General features: G+C 41.0%; 1 protein-coding gene and 1 pseudogene across 2 annotated transcripts in view; one reads left to right on the forward strand and one right to left on the reverse strand.

The window, feature by feature from the left end:
* The window catches only part of LOC113011845 (glutamate receptor ionotropic, NMDA 3B-like), a 50,406-nt gene that overhangs the window by 11,894 nt on the left and 15,826 nt on the right, over window positions 1–22,686 (forward strand). Inside the window, exons 5-7 of the mRNA XM_026151632.2 lie at window positions 12,874–13,020; window positions 14,294–14,439; window positions 17,238–17,353. Coding sequence (XP_026007417.2) covers window positions 12,874–13,020; window positions 14,294–14,439; window positions 17,238–17,353 — 409 coding nt within the window. The remainder of the gene's footprint in view (window positions 1–12,873; window positions 13,021–14,293; window positions 14,440–17,237; window positions 17,354–22,686) is intronic.
* On the reverse strand, window positions 282–8,653 carry LOC145422467 (histone H1 pseudogene; annotated as a pseudogene). Its single transcript, XR_013903756.1, has one exon. The product of XR_013903756.1 is annotated as a histone H1 pseudogene (transcript).

Here is a 22,686-nt window from a genome sequence, read left to right on the forward strand (position 1 = left end):
AGGGAGAAGAAAAGATTGATAGTGGATAGGTTAAGAAGGTAGGCAGTGATGAAGTAGAAAGGTACAGGGAGGATAATGCGCATACAGGGACAGAAAGGTGAAAGGGTAAGTGAGTGACAGAGAGTGAAGGAGTTATGGTGAGGATGATGGGGTTCGATGAAGGTGGTGAAAATGGGAGCAAGTTGAGGTTAGCTCCTGTTAGGTTTGTAGCATAAACCTATTCGCTGGAACGTTAAGACAATATAATTACACTGCAAGCAAGACGCAAGTAGGCAAACTTCTTCATGGTACTCGTGCACGGGAGAGAACCAGACAAACGCCGTTCCTTCGCTTGACCCCAGTAGCTCTCGTCCGTCCTCCCATACACTGTCCTTTTATTGAGGTTACATGAATATGCATAGGTTCATTAACATACCGACGTCTACATACAAACAAAGAGTACCTTGCCTGTGTGTGTGTGTGTGTGTGTGTGTGTGTGTGTGTGTGTGTGTGTGTGTGTGTGTGTGTGTGTGTGTGTGTTGCTGATCAAAGGGTCAAACATCCTTGGTCAGGAAGAGGGTAGACTAGACCCCCCCCCGGTGAGGAAGTCCAGCAGTTCATCTAAACAGAAAAGCACTTAGACTAGAACAGACGTAGCTACGTTAATCCTACCATAAAACAATTAAAACAAGATGCGACCTCTTCCCGTGCTCCCAGGATGTAGGTGTGCATTCTAGTGTGGAATGCACACCAAGCCTCTGTAGCCTGTTAAAGATCACACAACTTATCACTACACAATTGATTATACACCTCTAAGCATCTATGGTTAAATATTTCTAAGCATAAATGACAATCAACAATACAAACTCTAACATTCCCCCGTTTTTGACCTTTATGCCTGAAAAGTTCCCAGTTATGCATACCTCATGTCTGACAGTTTCAATGCAAACATTTTTTTACTCAGCATATGTCAAATCACCCTAAATTACTGTAAAAGTTACACAGTTTAATAAATGTATTAGCAGTTACCCCATTCATTGAGCTCATCTCATGGCAAACTGCATCTTACGAGCAAACAAAGAAATTGTTAATTTAATAGTAAAAATAAAAAAGTAACATTTTCAAAAACATCTCAGCTTGGTAATGCTTCCTCCGGGTGTGCAAATCACATGTCTCTCTGCAGAGTGGTTTGAGTTCTGCAGGGCGTCATGAATGTCTCTTCTAGTTGTTTCGTTGTCCATAGGACCAGAGTCCAAATGTATGTAGAATAAACATTCAAACATACCAGTTAGTTTTGTTGTTTGTCAACATGGGTCTCAGCTATTTCCAAAGCTGCAGACCTCTCAGCACTCTAGTTTTATGGCCTCCCATCACCTCACTTCAGGCCTTCATCCTGCGAGGGGGATATTTATGACTCCTTCATTGTCCACGCTCTGCAGAGAAACACCTCTGTGGAAAGGGTGCAGGGTTCAGTTGTCTTACTGCTGTTATGATCCCAGCAGCCTTCAGAGTGTCATCGTATGCACAGTATAGTGGCACAGCATTAGGTGATGTTCATAGGAAATTGCTGTCATCACCACCATAGCTTCTGGTTCCTGTGCTTTTCACAGAATCATGATGTCATCCTCGAACTCCTTCTGCGCTGTCGATGGAGCCCTCATCCCTCGAGTTTTCATATCCCAACGCTGCTGAAGATTTAAGGCAGAGCACGTCGTACACCTTAATTGTCTTTCTCAGCGTCAATATTGAATGTTTCATTTTATTTAACATCTTGCTGTGGGAAGTCTCCTCTTGATCTCCTGGAAGCTTAGTAGCACAGCTCTCTGTGTGATGTCTGCTGTGCTGAAGATGATCTCTGATCCTCCTGAAGCCTCTCTCCCATCTTGTGGACGATCCTCTCCTCTATTTTGCAGGCAGTTTCATGGTCCTTGCTGTGGCTCCAAGGTCTGATCTCATGATGGGCCCCAACCAGCTTGACCTTTGACCTCAACCACTGCCTGGCTGTCAGCTATGCCTGGAATGGTTCACGCTTCTCACTGGGCCTCTGAAGATTTCTCAGGAGATTACTGCTGCACCTGTATTTCCTTGCTAAGAAGAAAAACTTCTATTTGGAGAGCATGTCAACAATCATCAAACCACATTCTTTAGTTCAGTGAACTTCACTTATAGGCCATCAAAGCCTCATCTGAACATGGATGCACCACTTGCATAGGTTTAATATTTGTAAATAAAACGGCTAATCACACAAATCACTGCAACAATAATAGTAAACATTGTTTAATGTTAATCCTTGCACTCCACCTCTTGACGCATGGACATTCCCATGCGTCAACTCACCAAACCTGGATCCCTGTCTTAAAGAAAAAGATTAGCTAGATCATGTCCCAGGCAACATCAGGGCATCTCCTCTGGAGTAGCTCCGTAACCCTGCAATAAAAGATGTTAGCGTGTGTTGCATATTAAGTTTGCTTAACACCTGGCTCTCCCAGGAGCCTGCATACACACCATCACGGCCTGGAAAGCAAAATCTGGAAGTGAAATCAAACTTCATACCTGTAAACAATTGTATCATAAGAGTAATAAGCATTCAACATCAGCAAGACAAGTGTCATGTGCAGGTTTTCTCAAATCAGTAACTACAACTATTACCCTAATTCACCTCAGACATGGATTATCCCATGTACTCTGTTAACATTAATGTAATCAGTGACTTCTCTTAAGCAAAGTCACTCCACTCATATATTATTATTATGGGTTCAAAAGTGGCCAGCAAATGAGCCCATAATAAACTATCCCATAAACACCGTAATCTCTTATTTGTTTTACCCATGTCACTTGTCCGCTTCAGCTGAATCTACTACAGCATTCTCAAAGAAACAAACATTAGCAATACACATTGACTGTGGTCAGACGGAGGTCAGACACAGGTCAACGGATTCTAGAGGTGCCATAAAACACCATAAAGTTAACACTCGCTGTGGAAACAGTAACACTGGTCTCATCACAGTATGTCTCAAACTATATTAATTTCTCCATCAACATATGCCTGTAACTACAGTTTTCTTCACACATAAACCCAGAAATCTTGTAGTAGAGAAACATTAGCCAGTATTCCTATAAATCACATGATCAAACACATGAAGAACCGTAATGCTGTAAAAACGAAAATGCAAATGTTAGCGCTTGCGCAGGCATATGCATACTTTGTCACAGCTATCTCTGTGAGCACACAAGCTAGTGAATGACACACACATAGTAAATTCACAGACACAGAAAATGGCATTTAAAATGTTAAATCATCACGCAACCTCGAGTGTTGCTGTCATCTTCCTGCTTCTGTAAAGGGAAGCACACACAGACTCATCTGCACCCCTGCCAGGCGGGGGTCAACTTCACACAGTCGTGTTACATCAGTAAAGTCTTGTCAGCTTTTGTCAGCTTTTACCAGTCAGTCAGTTTGTTTTCCTTTCACTCACTCATTCATGCATTCATTCTTTCTTTCTTTGCTGATAGTGGAACCTATCGTCGCATTTAGTTTCCACTCTCAGCAAAATGACGTCATTTCAAAAAGAAAAAGAAGAACTTTAGTTTGGATTACATCGCTGAATCCTTTTGGACTGGGACTGTCATTTAATAATTGTCCCAAATAAGTGGCTTTCTCCAGAGTCCATTTAAATGTGGAGAACTCACTTGGCACAATTTTCTCGACGACGTGTAGCGCTTTTAATTCCCGACGTGCAGATCTGCTTAAAGAACAAAGATTATCAAACAAAACTTTCAGTGCACTGTGAAAGTATCAAAATAAAAAGGCCTTGTTAAGTCATGACACAAACTCCTCATCTCAGGTAAATCATACCATTAGCATGGTTCATCATACCATCATACTAATCGGCAGGCTCAACTTCACAACAAAAGAAAAATCATCAGCTAGATTCACTCCAAATCAACCATCAGCTGCACAACACACAACATAATCCTAATGTCTTATTAGCTATGAGTTTAATTACCAGGTCTGTGCTCTTCACTCATTTAGGCCACAGATCTATTTTATTCAATTTTCCTTTTCCCTTCATCATAAAACATGTGACATGCTGTCATGCACTTCACAAAACAGTCTGTTCTGACGTATTCAGTGTTGTGTATCTAAATACAGGATTCACTCGCACATCAAAGCAGGAAACTCAGTGTTTTAGAGTCTCCACTCAACACACAACAACTCCAACACATCTCATTCACTCGTACTAGAATTCAGTCACCTTTCATTAATCTAAAACCAATCAACTAATTTGCATATCAGCTATTAACCCACTAAGTTGACAGGACGACAGAAAAGCATGTTCAAAATAGTATCACAAAAGACAATTTCCCTCATACAGTAAATTACTTATGCTGCCTCAATCAAGCAGGAAGCTTCTCCCAATTTACCATTTTAACACTAAATTTATTGTCTGATCACTGATTTATCAAACCAGGATTTTTTTTTTTTTTTCCCACAAAAGTTAAATTGTTGTCCTGCAACTTGGAGAGTCAATTTTTTTTCTTTAGGATAAATTCAGCATTTGATAACAAGTGTCTGCTAAATTGACACTATTGTAACACTGATGAAAGATAACAAGCTAATTTTCATTACATGTGTTTGTGTTATTAGGCAGGTCTAATGCATGTCTGTGGAGCTGCATCTCCAGCAGAGCATGTTCTTAAAGCTGCCTTTCCTACACACTTCTCTGCTATTATTTAATCATTTCTTAACTAATGTGCTATGAGTCTTCATGAGTCATTTTGTGTTTGGAATTGTTAGTAGGGTTAATGCATGTTCTGCTTGTGTGTGTGTGATTTTGTATATGTTTCTATTTTCGCAATGTTTCAGACTCCGTCTCAATTTTCCAACTTAAGCAGTCAGTTTTCTTTTCCCCAGGTTTGCTAACCCAAATTTTGATTTCCCACATTAAATAATTCCTATGTGTTCTCACCTAGTCTTCTCACTCTGTTGTCCTCTCCCACTTCAACAGTCCAATAGCCGGCAGTTCTCCTTCAGCTTTGTCCTGTGTCCCACTGTCTCTTCTTGCCATTTTACTCCACAGGTGGCAAATGTCAAACTCCAACTGTTCAGTTCTCCTCAAACGTTTTCTTCACATGCACAGTGAAGTCACAGCCACTCTCACTATTGTCCTGTCCCTCCTCTGATGCGGTTGACCTTGTGCTAGTGTCTGAAGTGCTGCCGCTGCCTTCTTGGGCGACTTCTTAGCAGCTGCTGCCGGTTTCTTGGCTTTGGCCGCGGCAGGCTTCTTGGCTTTGGTCTCAGTAACCCTGTTCATCTTGAAGGATCCGGAGGCCCCGGTGCCCTTGGTCTGCACCAGAGTGCCCTTCGCCACCAGACTCTTGATGGCGGTCTTGACACGGGCCTTGTTCTTGTCCACATCGTAGCCTCCGGCAGCCAGAGCCTTCTTGAGAGCGGCCACAGACAGGCCGTTGCGCTCCTTGGAAGCGGCCACGGCTTTCACAATCAGCTCGCCCACGCTGAGGCCGACCTTCTTGGGCTTGGAAGTCATCGTCTTCTTCTTCTTGGCCTGAACCTCGGCGCAGGGCGTGTTTATGATGGAGCCTTTCCCACCACAGCGCTGGCACGTTGAACGCATCATGAAGGGTTCATTTCTTTCATGTCGCTAGCCGCATGTGGCTTGCCCGAGTCACTCAGTCCTTTTTGAGCATTTCAACATGCTGCCGCCGCAGACCCTGGCCTCAGATCCAGCAAGTTTAGCGCGCTGATCTCCAAAAAAGTCCCGAAGGCCAGAAAGACATCAAATAAGTGTCTTGTGCTGAGAACTCAAACAAAAACTCCTCTTCACGCTGCCATCTTGCTCGCCCCTCCGTGAAATTCAACCAATCAGACAGGAAGATGGGTTTGCTTTCTTCTTCTGCTGCTGTTTATCCACATTGCTGCTGCTTTGCTGGGACTTTTTGTGCTCAGGACTTGCTGCTGTCTCTTTATCATGTTATTGCTTTGGAGCTGCATTCCTTATCTTCAGGGAGGAGTGAGCTCGCTTGTGAGGTTGAGAAACACATGGCACTGTAAATAAGTCAGCCAGAAACTTGGCCTGCATGTTTCCAATGATGTTAAACTATAACTTTCTTCCGACTGTTGCATGTGGAAAATTGATTCAGGTCTGCTTTTCACCTGAAAGTGACAAACTAAAACATGTTCATTATTATCATCACTGCTTAATCAACACACATCTCTCTCTCTCTCTCTCTCTGTCTGTGTTTGTGTGAACAATCCTTTCTTAAAAGCAGAAAATGACATTGTAGTTGTTTTTCGGCTGATCAACACAAAACCTTTTTCCTATGATTATTTCTCTTTCACTCTTTTTTTTTTTCTTCACAATAGCTGGTGGTCTGCAAAATCACCGCTCTCACTCACAATCAGAGGCAATCACTTTTGCACAGTGCACAAAAACACTGTGACGTCAGACACATTCACACTCACTTTGTCATCTGCAAAAATAAATCACATGGCTGATGATATGTGCCATGGTGATCCGTAAATATGATCACCAGTTTATTTAACTATTTTTCAACCCAACAAACAAATAAACAAAAACATGATGCTGATGTTATGAACACTCTACACACAAGTCAAGATGCAGGAAAACTGCTCATGGAAACGCTGCACACTTCAGTTATCACAGTTAACATAGCGCTGTTTCCCTCTCTTAGAGTAGTTCTCAGACAGCTCTCGATCTGATAATGTGTAGCCTGCACATCAGCTCAGAAGAGAAAAAAAAAACTGCAACGCAACATCACACAGTAGTTGCTCTGCCCACAGCGGCAAAGTCTTACACTTTCATATTCAATTCAGCTTCTCCATCACGTACTTTTAGATGTTTCATATAGGGTTCAGCATATTAGTTGTTTTCACAGATGTGCTCTATATCTCAACAATGGCTCATAATAAGACGACAGTCTTCCACACAGGTCAAGTGCCTCTATGCACTTCATTAGTTTAAATATTTATCTATATCACTTCACCTCACATGTCATCGTACTGAATTTAAGCAACCACAAGTTTAATGTAGGTTACTTTTAACAACTATCCACCTCAATGGTTTGGCACACAGGCTGTTAACATTTTGTGTCAGGAAGGGGTGGGGGGAAAGTCACCCACCAGAGCACAGCTGCTGATGTGGGCTGGCCTTTTCCACACACTCTTCAAGGCTGGTGTGTTTTCTGAAAACTTCTAACATTTGAATCTCTTCTATTTATAAGCCTGCGATTAACCGCACGGCTCAGGTCCGCGTGAAACCCGCGCGACCGCATTCGCGTGCACCCACGCAGCTGTGGAGCCTTCGCTCTCTCTCTTTTATACATAAATACTTTGTGCTGCCAGGAGCAAAGTCCAGCACAAACGTCTTTCTCCCTCTAACTCACTCTTGGTTGCTTAGAAACCCATGATAACAACAACAGTCGGTGTCACAGACCACGTGTTCTGCTCCGCACACACTCACACAACAACAACAACAAAAACGACGACGACGACAACAATGACAACAACACAAAATAGGCCTACTCCGGACTCACACCGGACCGCTCGGGACCCTGACCCAGTTGTGGGACGCTCACCCACTCGCGCGACAAAACCCAATGAAGGGACGCTCGGGACACACACCCAGGGCGATTTCAAAACCGGACACTCACCGGACGCTTGGGACCCTTGGGCGATTTAACCAAAACTTCTTTTTCGGGACACTAACCCAGTTATCGCTCCACAAAGCAGCGAACTTCTCAACGCCTCACAAAATGGCGGAGACTGCACAACGACACGGTTATAGAGTCGGCCTCTTTAAACTTACTTGGCGTTGCTTAGCGTGTAATATCAGCCTGAATCCCGCCGATCGCCATTCATCGAGGAGAAAGACAGACAGCGAATCCACAGGAACTTCCTGGCTGACGTCAGTCTTTCAGCGTGCCTCCCCCCCCTCGGTGAATGCGATCCCAGGGAGCCGGCATCGAAGGACCAATTAATGTTAGGTTTGTAGCATAAACCTATTCGCTGGAACGTTAAGACAATATAATTACACTGCAAGCAAGACGCAAGTAGGCAAACTTCTTCATGGTACTCGTGCACGGGAGAGAACCAGACAAACGCCGTTCCTTCGCTTGACCCCAGTAGCTCTCGTCCGTCCTCCCATACACTGTCCTTTTATTGAGGTTACATGAATATGCATAGGTTCATTAACATACCGACGTCTACATACAAACAAAGAGTACCTTGCCTGTGTGTGTGTGTGTGTGTGTGTGTGTGTGTGTGTGTGTGTGTGTGTGTGTGTGTGTGTGTGTGTGTTGCTGATCAAAGGGTCAAACATCCTTGGTCAGGAAGAGGGTAGACTAGACCCCCCCCCGGTGAGGAAGTCCAGCAGTTCATCTAAACAGAAAAGCACTTAGACTAGAACAGACGTAGCTACGTTAATCCTACCATAAAACAATTAAAACAAGATGCGACCTCTTCCCGTGCTCCCAGGATGTAGGTGTGCATTCTAGTGTGGAATGCACACCAAGCCTCTGTAGCCTGTTAAAGATCACACAACTTATCACTACACAATTGATTATACACCTCTAAGCATCTATGGTTAAATATTTCTAAGCATAAATGACAATCAACAATACAAACTCTAACAGCTCCCCAACGCAGTCAGACCCAAAGTTAAAAACAAGAAGGCACGGAGAAGAGGGCCAGTGAGGGGGATAGGAAGGTGAGAAGGCGAATCAGGAAATAGGTTTCAAAAAGACGGTATTAGGAAGGCTGACAGAGGGATGGTGAGATGGGGTTGAAAGGGTAAGTGGGTAAGCAGGGATGAGAAAAGCAACAGATTGACAGTGACGTGGAGGTGGGCAGAAAGGGGATGATGTAAAGGAGGGGGGGCATGCGAGCAGGCAAAGTTGAAACATGGCGACATAGGTTAATATCAGGGAGAAACAGAATTGCGAAAGATAAATGGAAGTCAAATCCTCAGACTGAGGCAAATTTATCTAATAACTTGAAAGCAACTTGAAAAACAATGTCTGTTACTTCAGAGATTTAAAAAAAAAAAAGACAACTTATTTTCATGACATTTGTTTGGTATGAAAATGTAAATTACAAATATTAAATGTACCTTTGGAGTAACAGCATTTTTCAAAACCTTGTCAGATTTAACAGATCGTGTGACACCCACAGTCACACTGGTGCACAAACACAATCTCAATGTATTTGCCAGTGAATAACGACTCTGTCTTCTGCAGTCTTTGTTTTATATAGCCTCACATTGTTCCAGAATCAATCATTAAGATAACTTGCTTGCTTTTCAAGTTTCCGTGCAGTAACATCTTTTCCTTAAATTATTCCTGTCCTTATAGTGAGATTGCCGCTCATAATATTTAAATAAATACAAAACCACATTTTACCCTTAAAGCAAACTGAGAAAACAACTTAAGTGGAAGAACGGTCGAGTGATTAGTAAGACCTTCCCATTACTGAAAGGTCACAGGTTTGATCATCGCATTGGCGATGTGTCAGTTAACAGGTTGTGTTCATTAGCAGCCCTGTGACCTGTTAAAATGTCCTTGAGCAACTCTCTGAACCTCTGTGTGCTGGGTCACAGCCAAGTCGTCAGGTTTACTCAGGCTATGGGAAAGAAAGGGGGAAATAAATTGATTGCTAAACCTTTACTGCTGGGTTGAGTTTTACAACTTGACTTTAATGATCAGGCGAATGTCAAGACAAGGAAACCAACTGAAAAATTTTTTCTGATTTTTTGTCTTTCTGCAATACAAATGCTTAAGGAATATATTTAGGTTTTCCTCTTCTAACATAAGCTGTTATCCTCAACATACCTGACTACTACAGATAGCAATAACTGAGCATCACTTCCGCAGGCCAAGCACAAGAACCATTAATCTGTGTGGTTGTGTTTCACAACAAGGATATCACTGTATTGTACTATATGAAGCTGCCATTGTTATCAGGGTTTAGAGTAACATTAGGTCCTCTGTTTTGCTCTTCATTTCCTTTGAATTTACACTCAGGCAACCCCAGGTAAAAATAACCGAGATAGCAATGTTCTTGTCAACATATCTAACCTTAAAAGCCATTTGAGATTGGAAACAAGTGTGTTAGATGATGAACTGTTGCTTTTAGAATGAATTAGCAGTCGCTTTTAAGTGATACTAGACCTTTAAATTGAACAGGGGTTTATTTTATCTGTGCATTATTAACTTGCAGGATTGTAAAGTTTTGCCAAGGAAATACAGCTTTAGCCTTATTATTTAGGCTAATAATAAAATCACAAGTTGTCCATAGTATCATTTTTGTATCCATCAAGTTCACTTTCAGTTACAGCTCCTTTAAATGATTCATGTTTTAAAACCAGTCAGCTTGAAACATCACAGAAGTCAGCCATCCCACGGGGCCAATGTTAGCGTAATTAGCTTTCTAGCCAGTACTGCTAAAATGTCAGTGAAAGCTGCATTTTTAGCAGTTAGAAGAATGCTTTTGTCCAAGTTCACACAATATATGTTATTTCTTAGTTATTTTTTTACACCCTGTGTTACATTCCCAATCTGTCAGCAATGGCTGCAAAAGGCTGCTAGCTTAGCCTCATGGGGGCAACAGAAAATCTTAAAAGGTGTTCAGTTTACAAATGCAGTTGCATTTTAAAAAGCTCACCATTCACAACCAAAGTGGATTGCTAGCAAGCAAACTCACAATATTGGAACAGAGATCTGACAGGCCATGTAAGTATGTGTAGTTCCTCACCTCTACTTTTTGATGAAGGGCATTCTCCTATCTTTCACTTTTCTCAGCAACTCTGTCAATGAAATCAAAAGGTTTCATTGAACTTGTTGCCAAGTTGCCAAGTCTCTCCTGTCCACAGGTGTTTCTAGGTAGACTTTAATCCTTTTCAGGCAGGGAGAAGACCTCTCTGCAGATGTGCTTGTAATAGGAATGGTGAGCATCAGCCTCAGCAGCTTGCACACTTCAGTTAAAGCAGCGGTCAGTTCATTTCTTATGAACGTCTCCAGCAGCTCATCCGGCAGCTTGTAAAAGTGGGCATACACACGAATGACCTGGTTTAAAAAACCTCAGGCATGAAAATGAAATCAAAGTCATTCCACTTTTATTTCAGGGCAAGATCCCATCCAGGCCTAATGATAACACATGGTGTTAAAAGCAATATTCTTTATTATCTCAAACCTCATGTACGGCTTGCACAGCCAGGTTTCTTATGTTCCACCATCTTCTCGGGTATTATTGTCCGCCTCAGTGAATAGCACTGTCTTTTTATCTGAATAGCTGAAAAAGTTGTGAAAGCTGTAACGACAGGCAAAAAGAGATTTTAATTTCTTAAAACTGTTTGTTCCCTGAGGCAGGGCTACGTTAAACTTGTGCACATGACAGTGAATAAACAATGCATACTGGCGTTTCAAATGTCTCGCTCCATCATATGCTTGACAAATGAGATTTATTTCAGGATGGTACTTTGTAATTGTCTCGATCACAACAGTCACTCTTTATCAAAGAGACCAGTCACGCACATTTGTGGACTATGACAATCAATTTGCACCTGTACATGTGCAGTATCTCTCTGGTGTCATGTTGTTTGACTACCATGAAAAGTGCAAAGAATGAAAATCCAGCTCTGTTGTGTCAGGGGAAGAAAAGAATAACAGAACTTAAAAAAAATATAATCCCTGAAGCTCTTGTGACAGCTCTGTTTACTTTAGCTCAGTCAGAGCTAAACTTAGCAAAGAACACAAAAGAAGCATATACAGTAGATGAGTTAAAACTAGTTGTGAACCCCTTACTGCACTAACAGTAGCTACTAGTAGTGTTAGTTTGAGTACCATAATTTACTGAGCAATGCATTTATTCTGTGCTGCTCCATGCACATGTGCAGCAGTGGAAACAACAAGAAGAAAGAAAGGAGCGTACCACCATGCTGTTAAGACTTTCATCCTGAGCTGTGAAGTGAATTGAGAGTATCTAGACAACATGAGTTTTGACCAAGTTATTAAGCAGCTAATTACGTGTGGCTAAGGACTGATAAAACTTTGTCCTGACCGTTGGCTCCACACTGCAGGTTAATGGCAGTGGTTCCTTAGGTTTGTTAAACATGAAACTGTGACTCTCTGAATCCATGTTTTAAGATTGTCACTGCTACACTGCAATTCGAGGGCATAAGGGTAATGATAATGTTTAAAAAAATTATTTAAGATGCTCCTCAGTCAAAATTTCCACTTGTAACTCTGCCGCTATTATTAGTGCGACAGGCTTATAGAACAAAAAGCTCACAACAAATAGAACGACAACAATTTATGCTTGTATTGTGCACGCCATTCTCTGTTTCTCCCTTTTGAATTCCCCAATTAATTGTGCAAAGAGTTCTGAAACACTTCAAAAACCTTTATAATGGGTTACAACCTTGTTTGTATAATTAATATCTCATTAATCCCGAACCCTTACAACACTGGAAATTCATCTCTTTTCTTCTTTTAAGTGGATTTTAATTGGTGGAATAAATAAATGATCACAGTGTTCAGGTGGATTCATTCCCCGAAGCAGCCAATTTCACGGAGAGATATTTTTGACGTGTCACACTAACAGTCACATTTTGTTAGATTTTGTGTTTTGCATTAGATGTTCTTTTGCTCTGTTTTAATAAATGGGATTGCCTTTCCTTGGGGAGCAGAACTGGATGAAGAGGATACATATCTGAAGCTGGGACACATTTGAAAGGACCTTTTTAAACACTTTTTCTTTTTTTTGCTTTTGTCCTTTCTCACATATATGTTTTCAAACCTAGTTTCTGTCAAAGGTAAGCCAAACTCAAGTTTCACCTGTCATACGTCTCCACTCTACAGACCCCTAAATGCTGGACAGGACGCTTCTTGATGAACCTTTGGGCTATCTTCTGTTTACTGGTGCTGTCCAGCTATACGGCCAACCTTGCTGCAGTAATGGTGGGGGAGAAGACGTTCGAGCAGGTTTCCGGAATTCACGATGACAAGGTTAGACCACTTTCGAGGTCACAAACATGCCACTCCAGAAATGTTAGCGTGCTACACATATATTCACACGCATAATAATCTTACACAAGGATGAACTAATGAGAAGACAGTGAAATATTTGTGAAGGCTTATTGCTTTCCATTTCCCTAAACTCTGTAGGGAGTTCAGGAGTACTGTGAATTTAATATGTGCCCCATCGTGATAGCTGCCCTCTCTTGGGCTAAAGATGATCAAAATGGGAGCTGGGAGTTTTGGAGAACCAAAATTGTTGTTGTTTCCAAACATCAATATGCATCGAAGAAAGCCTATCAAAGGAAATTCACTGAGGCAGGTTCCCAGCCCACAGTTAAAACGGTACATAAATCAAACAATAACTTTAAAAGCTTCCCGCCCAAACTATACTGCTAATGGCAAGGGTAAATTAAAACAGACAATTAAAGTTATGCAGAATTTATTGTATTCAGGCCTTGAATATGTACAATATCTATATAACAAACTATCCAACCAAGACTTAATTTTAATAAGGGAAAAATACTTTCTTCCACTCCCACTGGAGACCCACTGCCGACAATAGGGCTGTGTTCCGCCCCAGCAAAATGCAGTAAACCCATTATTTAAATGGATGCAGTGGTGTGTTGTTTGTTGTGTTTTGTGCAAGAAACACACCCATGGCAGTTGATCCATTGTGTGCACTGCCTCCTTTAAAATTGCTGGGCTTTAATATAGATGTCACTGCTGACTGGGTAGCACTTCTCACATACTCACCAATATGAGAAAACATACCTTAAAGCCTGGTATATACACTGTTTCCCATCCTTCAAGGAAACTTGTTGTTCAGCCCTGAAATCAGAGCAAAATGTGGCACCTGGTGGAGCAAGGGGCTTATTCAAGAGAGGAATCAAAGTAAATAAATACTTAAATCAAAACTGTAGTCAAGAAAATCAGCTCAAGTACATTTTTTACTTATTTTAGCATCTGAAAGATCCTGGGTTCAAGACCTAAAGGAGACAAAAACCCAGCCTCAGGATGTCCAACGCTATTTCTGGTCTCAAGCCTGGATAAATGTGAGGGTTGCAGAGTTGCATCAGCACGGACATCCGGTATAAAAATTGATATCAAATCAAATGCGGAGATCCATCTCCTGTAGCAACGCCTTGGGAATAAGGGAGCACCTTATCTAAACTCCTAAATAGGATGATATCACCTGAATTCATCACTTAAATTACATATCCACCCTCTCTTATACTCATGCCTTCCTATTCCATCTCCACAGCTGCACCATCCGTCCCTGGGCTTCCGTTTTGGTACAGTGAGGGAGAGCAGTGCTGAGGATTACATGAAGAAAAGTTTCCCGGAGATGCACGACTACATGAGACGCTTCAACCAACCCACCACTCCAGAAGGTGTACACATGTTAAAGTAAGAAACAATCAAATCCATGGACACTGTCTGAAATATTGAAAATAACCATTTTTACCCTTTTCCTTTCCTGCTAACCTAAAAAAAAAAAATCTAGTCACGTTCACATCTCGTATTTGTGGCTTTCTATATTCAGTGGACTTATTTTCTATGCACATTGTGCAAAACAGTTCTACTAATTGCACCAACAATTTGCATGTTACTCGTTCTCTCTCTTAAATATTTATTTTGAATTATTATGAAGAACAAGCTACAAGCTTAATGTAAGTTTTGCTTTGGGGATGATTTCTGCTTTCTTTACACCTGCCATGCTGTTGTGTGCAACCCATTTATCAGCGTTTTCTTATTAAGAGAACACACTGTTTTGCAAGTGCATGCGACAGAAATATGAAGAAGTGCTCAGTGCTCTAGCCGCATGTATTTAAACCATGCATAATCATGAGCTTTTCCTTATCTAGACACAATTCAGCATAAGGTGTAACCGAGGTAAAAACACATAAATTATATTTCATTAGTCCTTGTAGTTTATAAAGAAAGAAATAATTAGACTTTTTTTTAATGAGGGATGAATAAGGGTCAGGGGCAGGCTGATGTAAGGAGTGCTGAGAAAAAATTATTCACTCTGATGTCGAATGGGGACAGAAAGCAGATGAAAGCAAGCACAGAAGACAAGTTTATTTTTGTATCGCATTTAATTTACAAAGGAAATTGAAAATGCTTTACATAAATCATTGAAAATGAAAAGAAAGAGCTACAACAAATTGCACTTAAAAAACAAATTTAAGTGATGGGGAAAATAAAATTGAATGGAAAACCGTAAAAAAAAGTCAGTGTGACAGAAAGTAGTTCTGTTCATAAGGTTCATGCAAAGGATGTGGATGAAATAAATGAACCTCATTACAGAAGTTATAAAGATGATCTGAAGGCTGAAAAAAGGTCATACAGAGGAATCCAAGAAATAATCATTCTGAATAACCAGTTAATTAGACTATGTTCACACTCGTCATTCATCATATTAGTTATTCACAAATTATGTTGCTTTTGTATATTTACTTTTTTATTTATTTTACATGTCCTTCACTCCTCCACATCTAGCAAATCTGTTATTTCCGTACCAGCTGGCTTTCCTTAAGCAGTTGAGGATGAACCCACTTTGGTTTCTGGCAGCCTAAACTGTTTTGCCTTCAGCGGTCTTCTGGATTTAGCTTCTCCATCAGATTACCAGCAATCGAGGATGAGAGTGGCAATACTTTTAGTATTCGCATTTAGTTTTTGTGGCATCTCATCGCTCATAGTTTTGCTGTTGAATAAAGAAAAGGGCTTATGACAGAAAGATTAAATGTTTGGGCACAAGATTCTGTTTTGAGGCAGGTTTTTACATTTTACTTTATCATTTTATTTTATGTAAAATCAGATCGTTTTACCACGTTAGACCCCTTAAACTTCACATCAAAAACACTAGACTGGATTCACAGGGTACAAAAATAGTAAAAAAATAATAATAATAATAATTTTATCCTGCCCATGTACTGTACCAAGCACAACCACAACGACGCACACACTTCTCAGACACAATGCCTACTCCAGAGAGCACCAGCAGAGCTACTGAGATGGTGCATGTGCTGACTTTGTGATTCAAGTGGGAAGATAGAAAGCGCTTGTTCAGAGAAAGAGGATGAGAACAGAAAAGATGAAGGCGGCATTTGTTTGCGTGTGAGGCAAAGCAGAAGTCGAAGTCACAGCAGTGCAGAGAACTGGAGTAAGGCTGTAAAATACTGTGTTGGCAGAACTACTGACCCCAATACTGCAGTCAAATCTTAAAGAAGAAAAATCCCAAGCCTTCTCCTGGAGAGGCACGATACACATGCAGGTGCACACAAACATATAAGCTCAGAGGAAATTGTGCACACGTGTGCACATACACAAGCTTAGAGCTTACAGTTGTACCTGCTCACTCTCATGCCTATATATTTATAGGCATGCTCAAATACACACACACACACAACTCTTATTCCAAGGCCGTGCATCGGGTAGCTTCCAACTCTCTTTAGTCCCAAAAGAACTCTCTATCCTCACTTTTCTCCCTGTGCATAGTATTTGACAGGTCTAGACAGAGAAAAACAGACTTTCCTTCTTCCCAGCACTGCAAAGACTTTGTAAAGTCAGCCTGTGTTTAGTGGTAAATGTCCTGAATAACAACAAGTTTCAGGTAATTTGATCAGTCTTGTCTATTTTTCCATTGGACTGACTATATTTGTACACGTCTTCTTTATGCCTTTCAAATCTGAGTTTATTTGTTCATTATTATCACTTTGAAAGTCTCTGCATCGAACGTATATACATATCTGTGTGTAGGTCTATCATTCAGACCCTGTCTGTTGAGCCTTATTTCCTGGAACTAATCCTCTGCCAACCATGGTCAGCAGCACAGGCTGCACACAGAGGAACAGTCTATAATTAAGGGTCAATCAGGGTCAATTGGATCGATATTGCCAGAGTAGGAAAGTCTTCAGCAGTGTGTATAATGCCTTATCAGTCCGCGACAGAGGATGTTGGTTTAGGTAATGATGTATGTGTTTACATAGTGTATTAGAATGCAGTTAATCTTATCCCCTGTATAAATGACACAGTGGCATAACAGCCCTAAATCCAAGGTTCCTGAGCAGGTCTGGAGATTTAGGAATTGTGTGGAAACAGAATCTGATTTGTAAAACCGAAGATTAATCGTCTTCAATTAATGTTACTCTCTCACTTCTTGTGATGTGTGTGTGTGCGTGTGTGTGTTGTTGGTGGTGAAGGACAGATCCTCCTGCCCTGGATGCATTCATCATGGATAAAGCCCTGTTGGACTATGAGGTCTCTATCGATGCAGACTGCAAACTACTTACTGTGGGAAAGCCATTTGCTATTGAAGGTACAGACACTAGCACACACACACACACACTTGTTTTTATCACTTGTGAGGGCCCGTGGTTGTTGTTTGAAGCCAGTTTTTTAAAAAACAACTTGAAAGGCGTTGAAAAGCACTCATGCATACACATGCACACCCCAAAACTCTATAAAACAGTAACATTTATTCATGTAGTCACACACTTAGAGGTCCACTGAAACAATAATTCAGGTCAGGACTTTAACTCAGGGTTGGGGGATATATTAAAAATTTCTACTGACCTTTGCTAGTCTAGCTCTTTGACTGCTTATAGTATATATCCACAGGATATGTGTGGAAGGCCACACATGAGGTGTGGGCCACATGATCCTGCTCTCCAGAGTCAGTGCTGTGAGGATAGAGTCCTAGCTAATGCATGCATTTTTAAAGGCTCATTCCTCCTTGCTATGCTATCACTGGTCAAGTTGACTGTTCAAGGCAGGTCAAAGTGAATTTAAGGCAATGGGAGACCCATATAGATATAGATATATACAGATTCATTTCAAATGCTGTAGTCAGTCATGTAGTAGCTAAGGAAACAACATGACTGACAGAATAACACGGTGATTCACTGTGTGAACTTATAACGCTCCAGGGTAAAAGTATTCAACCATCTATTATTAACAAGACTGCCCAGTCAGAACACTTTGGACTTTGATGCTCAGACATTCCAAGAACATTTAAAAAACATGTAAAAAAAATCCACTGCCAATCAGAAAATAGCTAATGACCCCCACAGGGGGATATCAGATTCAAGTTCTTGCACACTGCTCCATGAATATGTGGGCTTATGCATGCTTATATCTGAGAGTCTGGCACTGATGTGTGTGCGTGATTCTTTTCTTGGTACACTTTATTTTTCTGCCCCAAAAACCATAATATTTTCAGAGACGTGCACGGAAAACATGTGCAGCTAAATTTGAATTTTTTTCCTTCTTTCCGGCATTTTCCTTCTGCACGTGTCACTGAGGTACTGTTGGAAAAGAAGAAATATAACAATAATAGAAGCTTTTAAATATTGTAAATAAGATTTATGTATGCAAAGAAATATATAATATATCTGTTTACAAGGTAAACAGCATTGCCCCTATTTGCAAAAAAGTCTAAAGGGCTTATATCACTCTTTTCTGGAGGCTTTAATACAAGACAAATTACACTGTGTGCTGTAGCCATTGATCATTTATATCAACAATAACTCATGTTTTTTGGCCAAGTAACTGATTACTTTACGTGATTATTATGGCCCCATATACTGGAAAAAGTTGCAACATAAGAAGTTGCAGTACTGTAGCAGTAGTAGGAGTTGCAGTGATGTGCACACACACACACACATACGCACACACAGGAGTAAATTATAACACTTTTAGAAATAAACGCTGCTGACGACCTGCCGAAAGAAATTATGTCCCAGCGCCAATAAATCTCAGGTTCTGCCGTTCGCCGAGATAAATAAAGCATTCTAGCTATTATAGCAAGTTTTACAGTATTCTAGTCACATGCCGTCTGCACATATACACATTCTGAAGGTGACTTTGAAGTGAAATTTCTGCTAGCGCAACACATTTATTGGATATATCAAACATTTAACCTCTAACCCATTGTAGCTTAGTCACCAGGAGGTTTTTCTTTACTAGGATAGAATTGGCGCTGGGAGCTCACGCATGACCACATATGTTTATTTATGTCCACGCATATTACTGTAGGTGTGCGTTTGTGTGCTGGTGCATGCATTTGTGTATTTGATTCATATCAGACTTCTTTTCTCCTCATATCACTGATACAGGCACAAACAGAAACACTGACGATAAATAGAAGCTAGTACGGGTGCCACCTGGGACCAGACACTATCTTTGATACTATTTCTCTGTCAATCAAAGTGTCACCTCAGAAAGACCCCACTCCCACGTTCCCTACTTCCTCTACAGTCCTTGTTCACTGGAGATTATCTAGTGCTTTCTTCATTGCATTGTACAAAATGAGCCCAGGGACAGCGCTGAGCCATTACTCATGAATGTGAAGAAGGGAAAGCAGGTCTCATTGATATGTAGAGCGTGTCAGTTTGATGACTACTTGATTCACCGTCTACACAAATAAGTCATGCAAAGAATCTACACTTGTTCGAGTAGCTATTTTGCAGGAGTGAGGGAGAGTAGGATGGGGCTAAATAAAGAAAGAACAGGAAATGACACAGACAGGAAACATGAGACAAGTAAAACAAATAAGAGGGAGAACAGAAAAAAAACACGAGACGGAATAAAAGATTTTAAAAAGTAAGTAAGAACAACAAAAGTAAAGAAATCGGGGGCCAGTGAGTGAGGTGGGAGTTGAGCATAAGAAGGAGATAGAGGGCTTTCATTTGCCCACTGCCAGTTTGCTCCTTTCTGCACAGCTAGTGATAAAAGAGGCAGCCAACAGAGTCTCCTAATCAAGACAAACCTTCACCCCAAGCAGATGGAATAAGGGAGGGGAAGAAAGGACACAGAGTGGAAGAATGGAGCAAAGAAAGAGAGGAAGTGTTATTTTGTCTGTATGTGGATGCAAGCGGGATTTATAGAGCAGTTTGTGGTCAGGAGATACAGAGAGATGCTGGAACTGGGACTGTGGAGTCGCTCCAGGCAAGGTGCTCTGCTGAAATCTTCAGGCTGCTTAAGTGGAGGGAGATGCGGGGGTGTCGCCGTGCGTCTGTTTTCGCTGAGTGCTGTTGGGAGATGTTTACGACAGCCTAGACACACCCCATTAATAATATTGCCACTGAACACGCAGCCACTAGCTGCCCGCACGCATGTGTGTGTATGGGGTTGGTGTGCATGCGGAGCATGTGTCCCTGCGTGCATAAGTGGTCTGCACAAGCTCAGTCAAGCAGAACAAAGCACGTCTGAAGATCAAAACGAGGATGGCAAAGGATCCTGTTGGCGGGGTGAAAGTATTGTTGGTCGGGCAGCTCACGTCTGACAAGAGTGACGTACAGACACGTTTTTTTGTCTGTAGTTGTGTGTGACATGTGCGCGTACGTGCAGAAATGTGGCAGAGTCTGAAACAAAATTAAGCATTACTGACTTGATTACGTGATTAGTAGAAATGGGCAACTGTTGTGATTAATTAATAATAATTCAGCTTGATGTCTTATTTTATGTGACAGCAGTTTTTAGATTAAAGATGTCATCTTCTGAAATATTTAGAGGACTAGCTTAACAGGGTTTTTTTTTTTTGTTTGTTTGTTTTTTTTGGGGGGGGGGGGGGTGTTATTGAAGAAGAGATTAATCAAGAAAAATAATCATGAATATATATTTGATCCAACCCTATAACTGTGGATCTTGTTCACACATAGACACAAACCTTAAGAATCTTTTATCCAACCTGAAAAGATTAATATTTGATTGAATCCAGTTTTGCCCTCTTTCAAAAGCTAGAAATTCATGCCTCCTAGCCCCAGTCAATAACAAAAAATATTTTTAAGTTGGAATTCAGTGAAATAAAAACTCGCACACACCATGAGATCAACAGGTATAAATAAGCAGAAGCTTCAGCAAACATCCATTCATCATCTTCTACTTATCAAAAGTTGAGTTGTGGTTGGAGCAGGCTAAGCAGGATATTCCTAATGTCCTTCTCCCCAGCAACACTTTCCATTTCCTCCTGGAGCATTCCTCCCAATCCAGATGAGATATATAATCTATCCTGTGGGTTGTGGGTCTACCCTGGGATCTCATCCCACTTGGATATGTGCAGAAACACTGCAGAGGGAGGCACCCAGGAGGCATCCTAACCAGATGCCTAAACGGCTTCAACTGGCTCCTTTTAACACAGAGGAGCAGCAGTTCTACTTCAAGCTCCCCAGCCTATCTTTGAACTCATACACCCTTCAGAGGAAACTCATTACCCAGATCTCATGACCATCAGTGAGGTCTGAAATCTAGATGGACTGGTAAATTGAAAGCTTCACCTCTTAGCTCAGCCTTCTCTTTACTACAACAGTCCCAAAACAACCACAAAGATGCTGGATTAATCCGCTGGTCCACCTCACATTCCACCTTCCCATCACTCATAAGATCCCAGGATAGTTGAACTCCCCTTTCTGCTTCTCTCACCAGAACCCATTTTCCAGCAGAGAAACATGACCTCAGACTTTGAAAACCAGCAATATTTAAAGTGTCTGAAAACCTGTTTTCTCAGTTAGCTATTTAAAATCGAGTTAAATACAGAAATAGCTGAAGTTCGAAATGTGCTGGTTGTTTCTTTTAAAAATTGCCCCTGCTGCTTTTACCTGCACATCTCTTACCAATTTGAAGAAACAAAATTACAGATTAAAGCTGAAAGTGAAAGTGTCACTTGAAGGTCACATATCCATGCACCAAACAGGATTTTTCTCATATTTTAAGAGGTTGGTGGGATAACACATGCTATTTATGTTGCCTAGGAGATGCTGCTGAAACTAAATTGATGCAACCACTCTCACAGAAGCACCTGAGTTTGTAACTGCCTAACTCATGCAGGGTTACACAAGGTTATACGTTTATTTAGAGAGTGCACATTTCACGTTTTGCTTGGAGAGTAGGGCGTATTTAAAACTTTTTTATTAAATTACTGTATCTCCAAAAAACTGAAGTAAAAGTACATTAAAAAAAACATGAAATAGGGAGCATGCTCTTTGATGTTTAATGTAACACAAGTCAAATTTACAGCAAATCCATTTGTTTTTCTTCAGTGAAATTTTAGGTTGCGTTCTTAGACTTTATATAAATGATGGCTGTAGGCACCATGACATTGGCTATTGTTTGGAAGCTTCAACTTTAGCACCTTGGTCACAGTTTTTCTCTATTTTACTCATTTGGATCATCTATTACTTCACCTTGATATATATTTTATAATTAGGGATGGGTACCGGTGTCTGACATAAACGGTAGTAACCAGACCGAAAAGCAGCGCACATTTCGGTGCTTTATTTCGGTGCTTTTTTTTCCTGAGCTGTGATACACTTCTAGCCAATCATTTTACGTTTCCGAGGACAGTAGGCGGGGCCAGGTACGTACGTTCTTTTATGCAGAGCTACAGATTAAAAATGCCCAAGGCGAAGCGGTCAAAAGTCTGGCTGTACTTCACAGCAAAATATGCAAAATCAGCAGCCTGCAACAAGTGCTTTAAGCTGTGTAACAGGGCAGCCCTTCGCGGCTGGAAACACAGTGAGACAGACCAAGGCAAGTGTAGTGGAACAAAGTATTTATTTGCTATATGGCTCTCCTTACAACAATTAACTTGTCGCGCTTCTTCACAGCACAAAAAAATCCACCTCTAATGACAACTGGCAGCCTTAAATATGT

This window comes from Astatotilapia calliptera, chromosome 19 (genome assembly GCF_964374335.1).
Source record: "Astatotilapia calliptera chromosome 19, fAstCal68.1, whole genome shotgun sequence".
NCBI classification, from domain to species: domain Eukaryota; kingdom Metazoa; phylum Chordata; class Actinopteri; order Cichliformes; family Cichlidae; genus Astatotilapia; species Astatotilapia calliptera.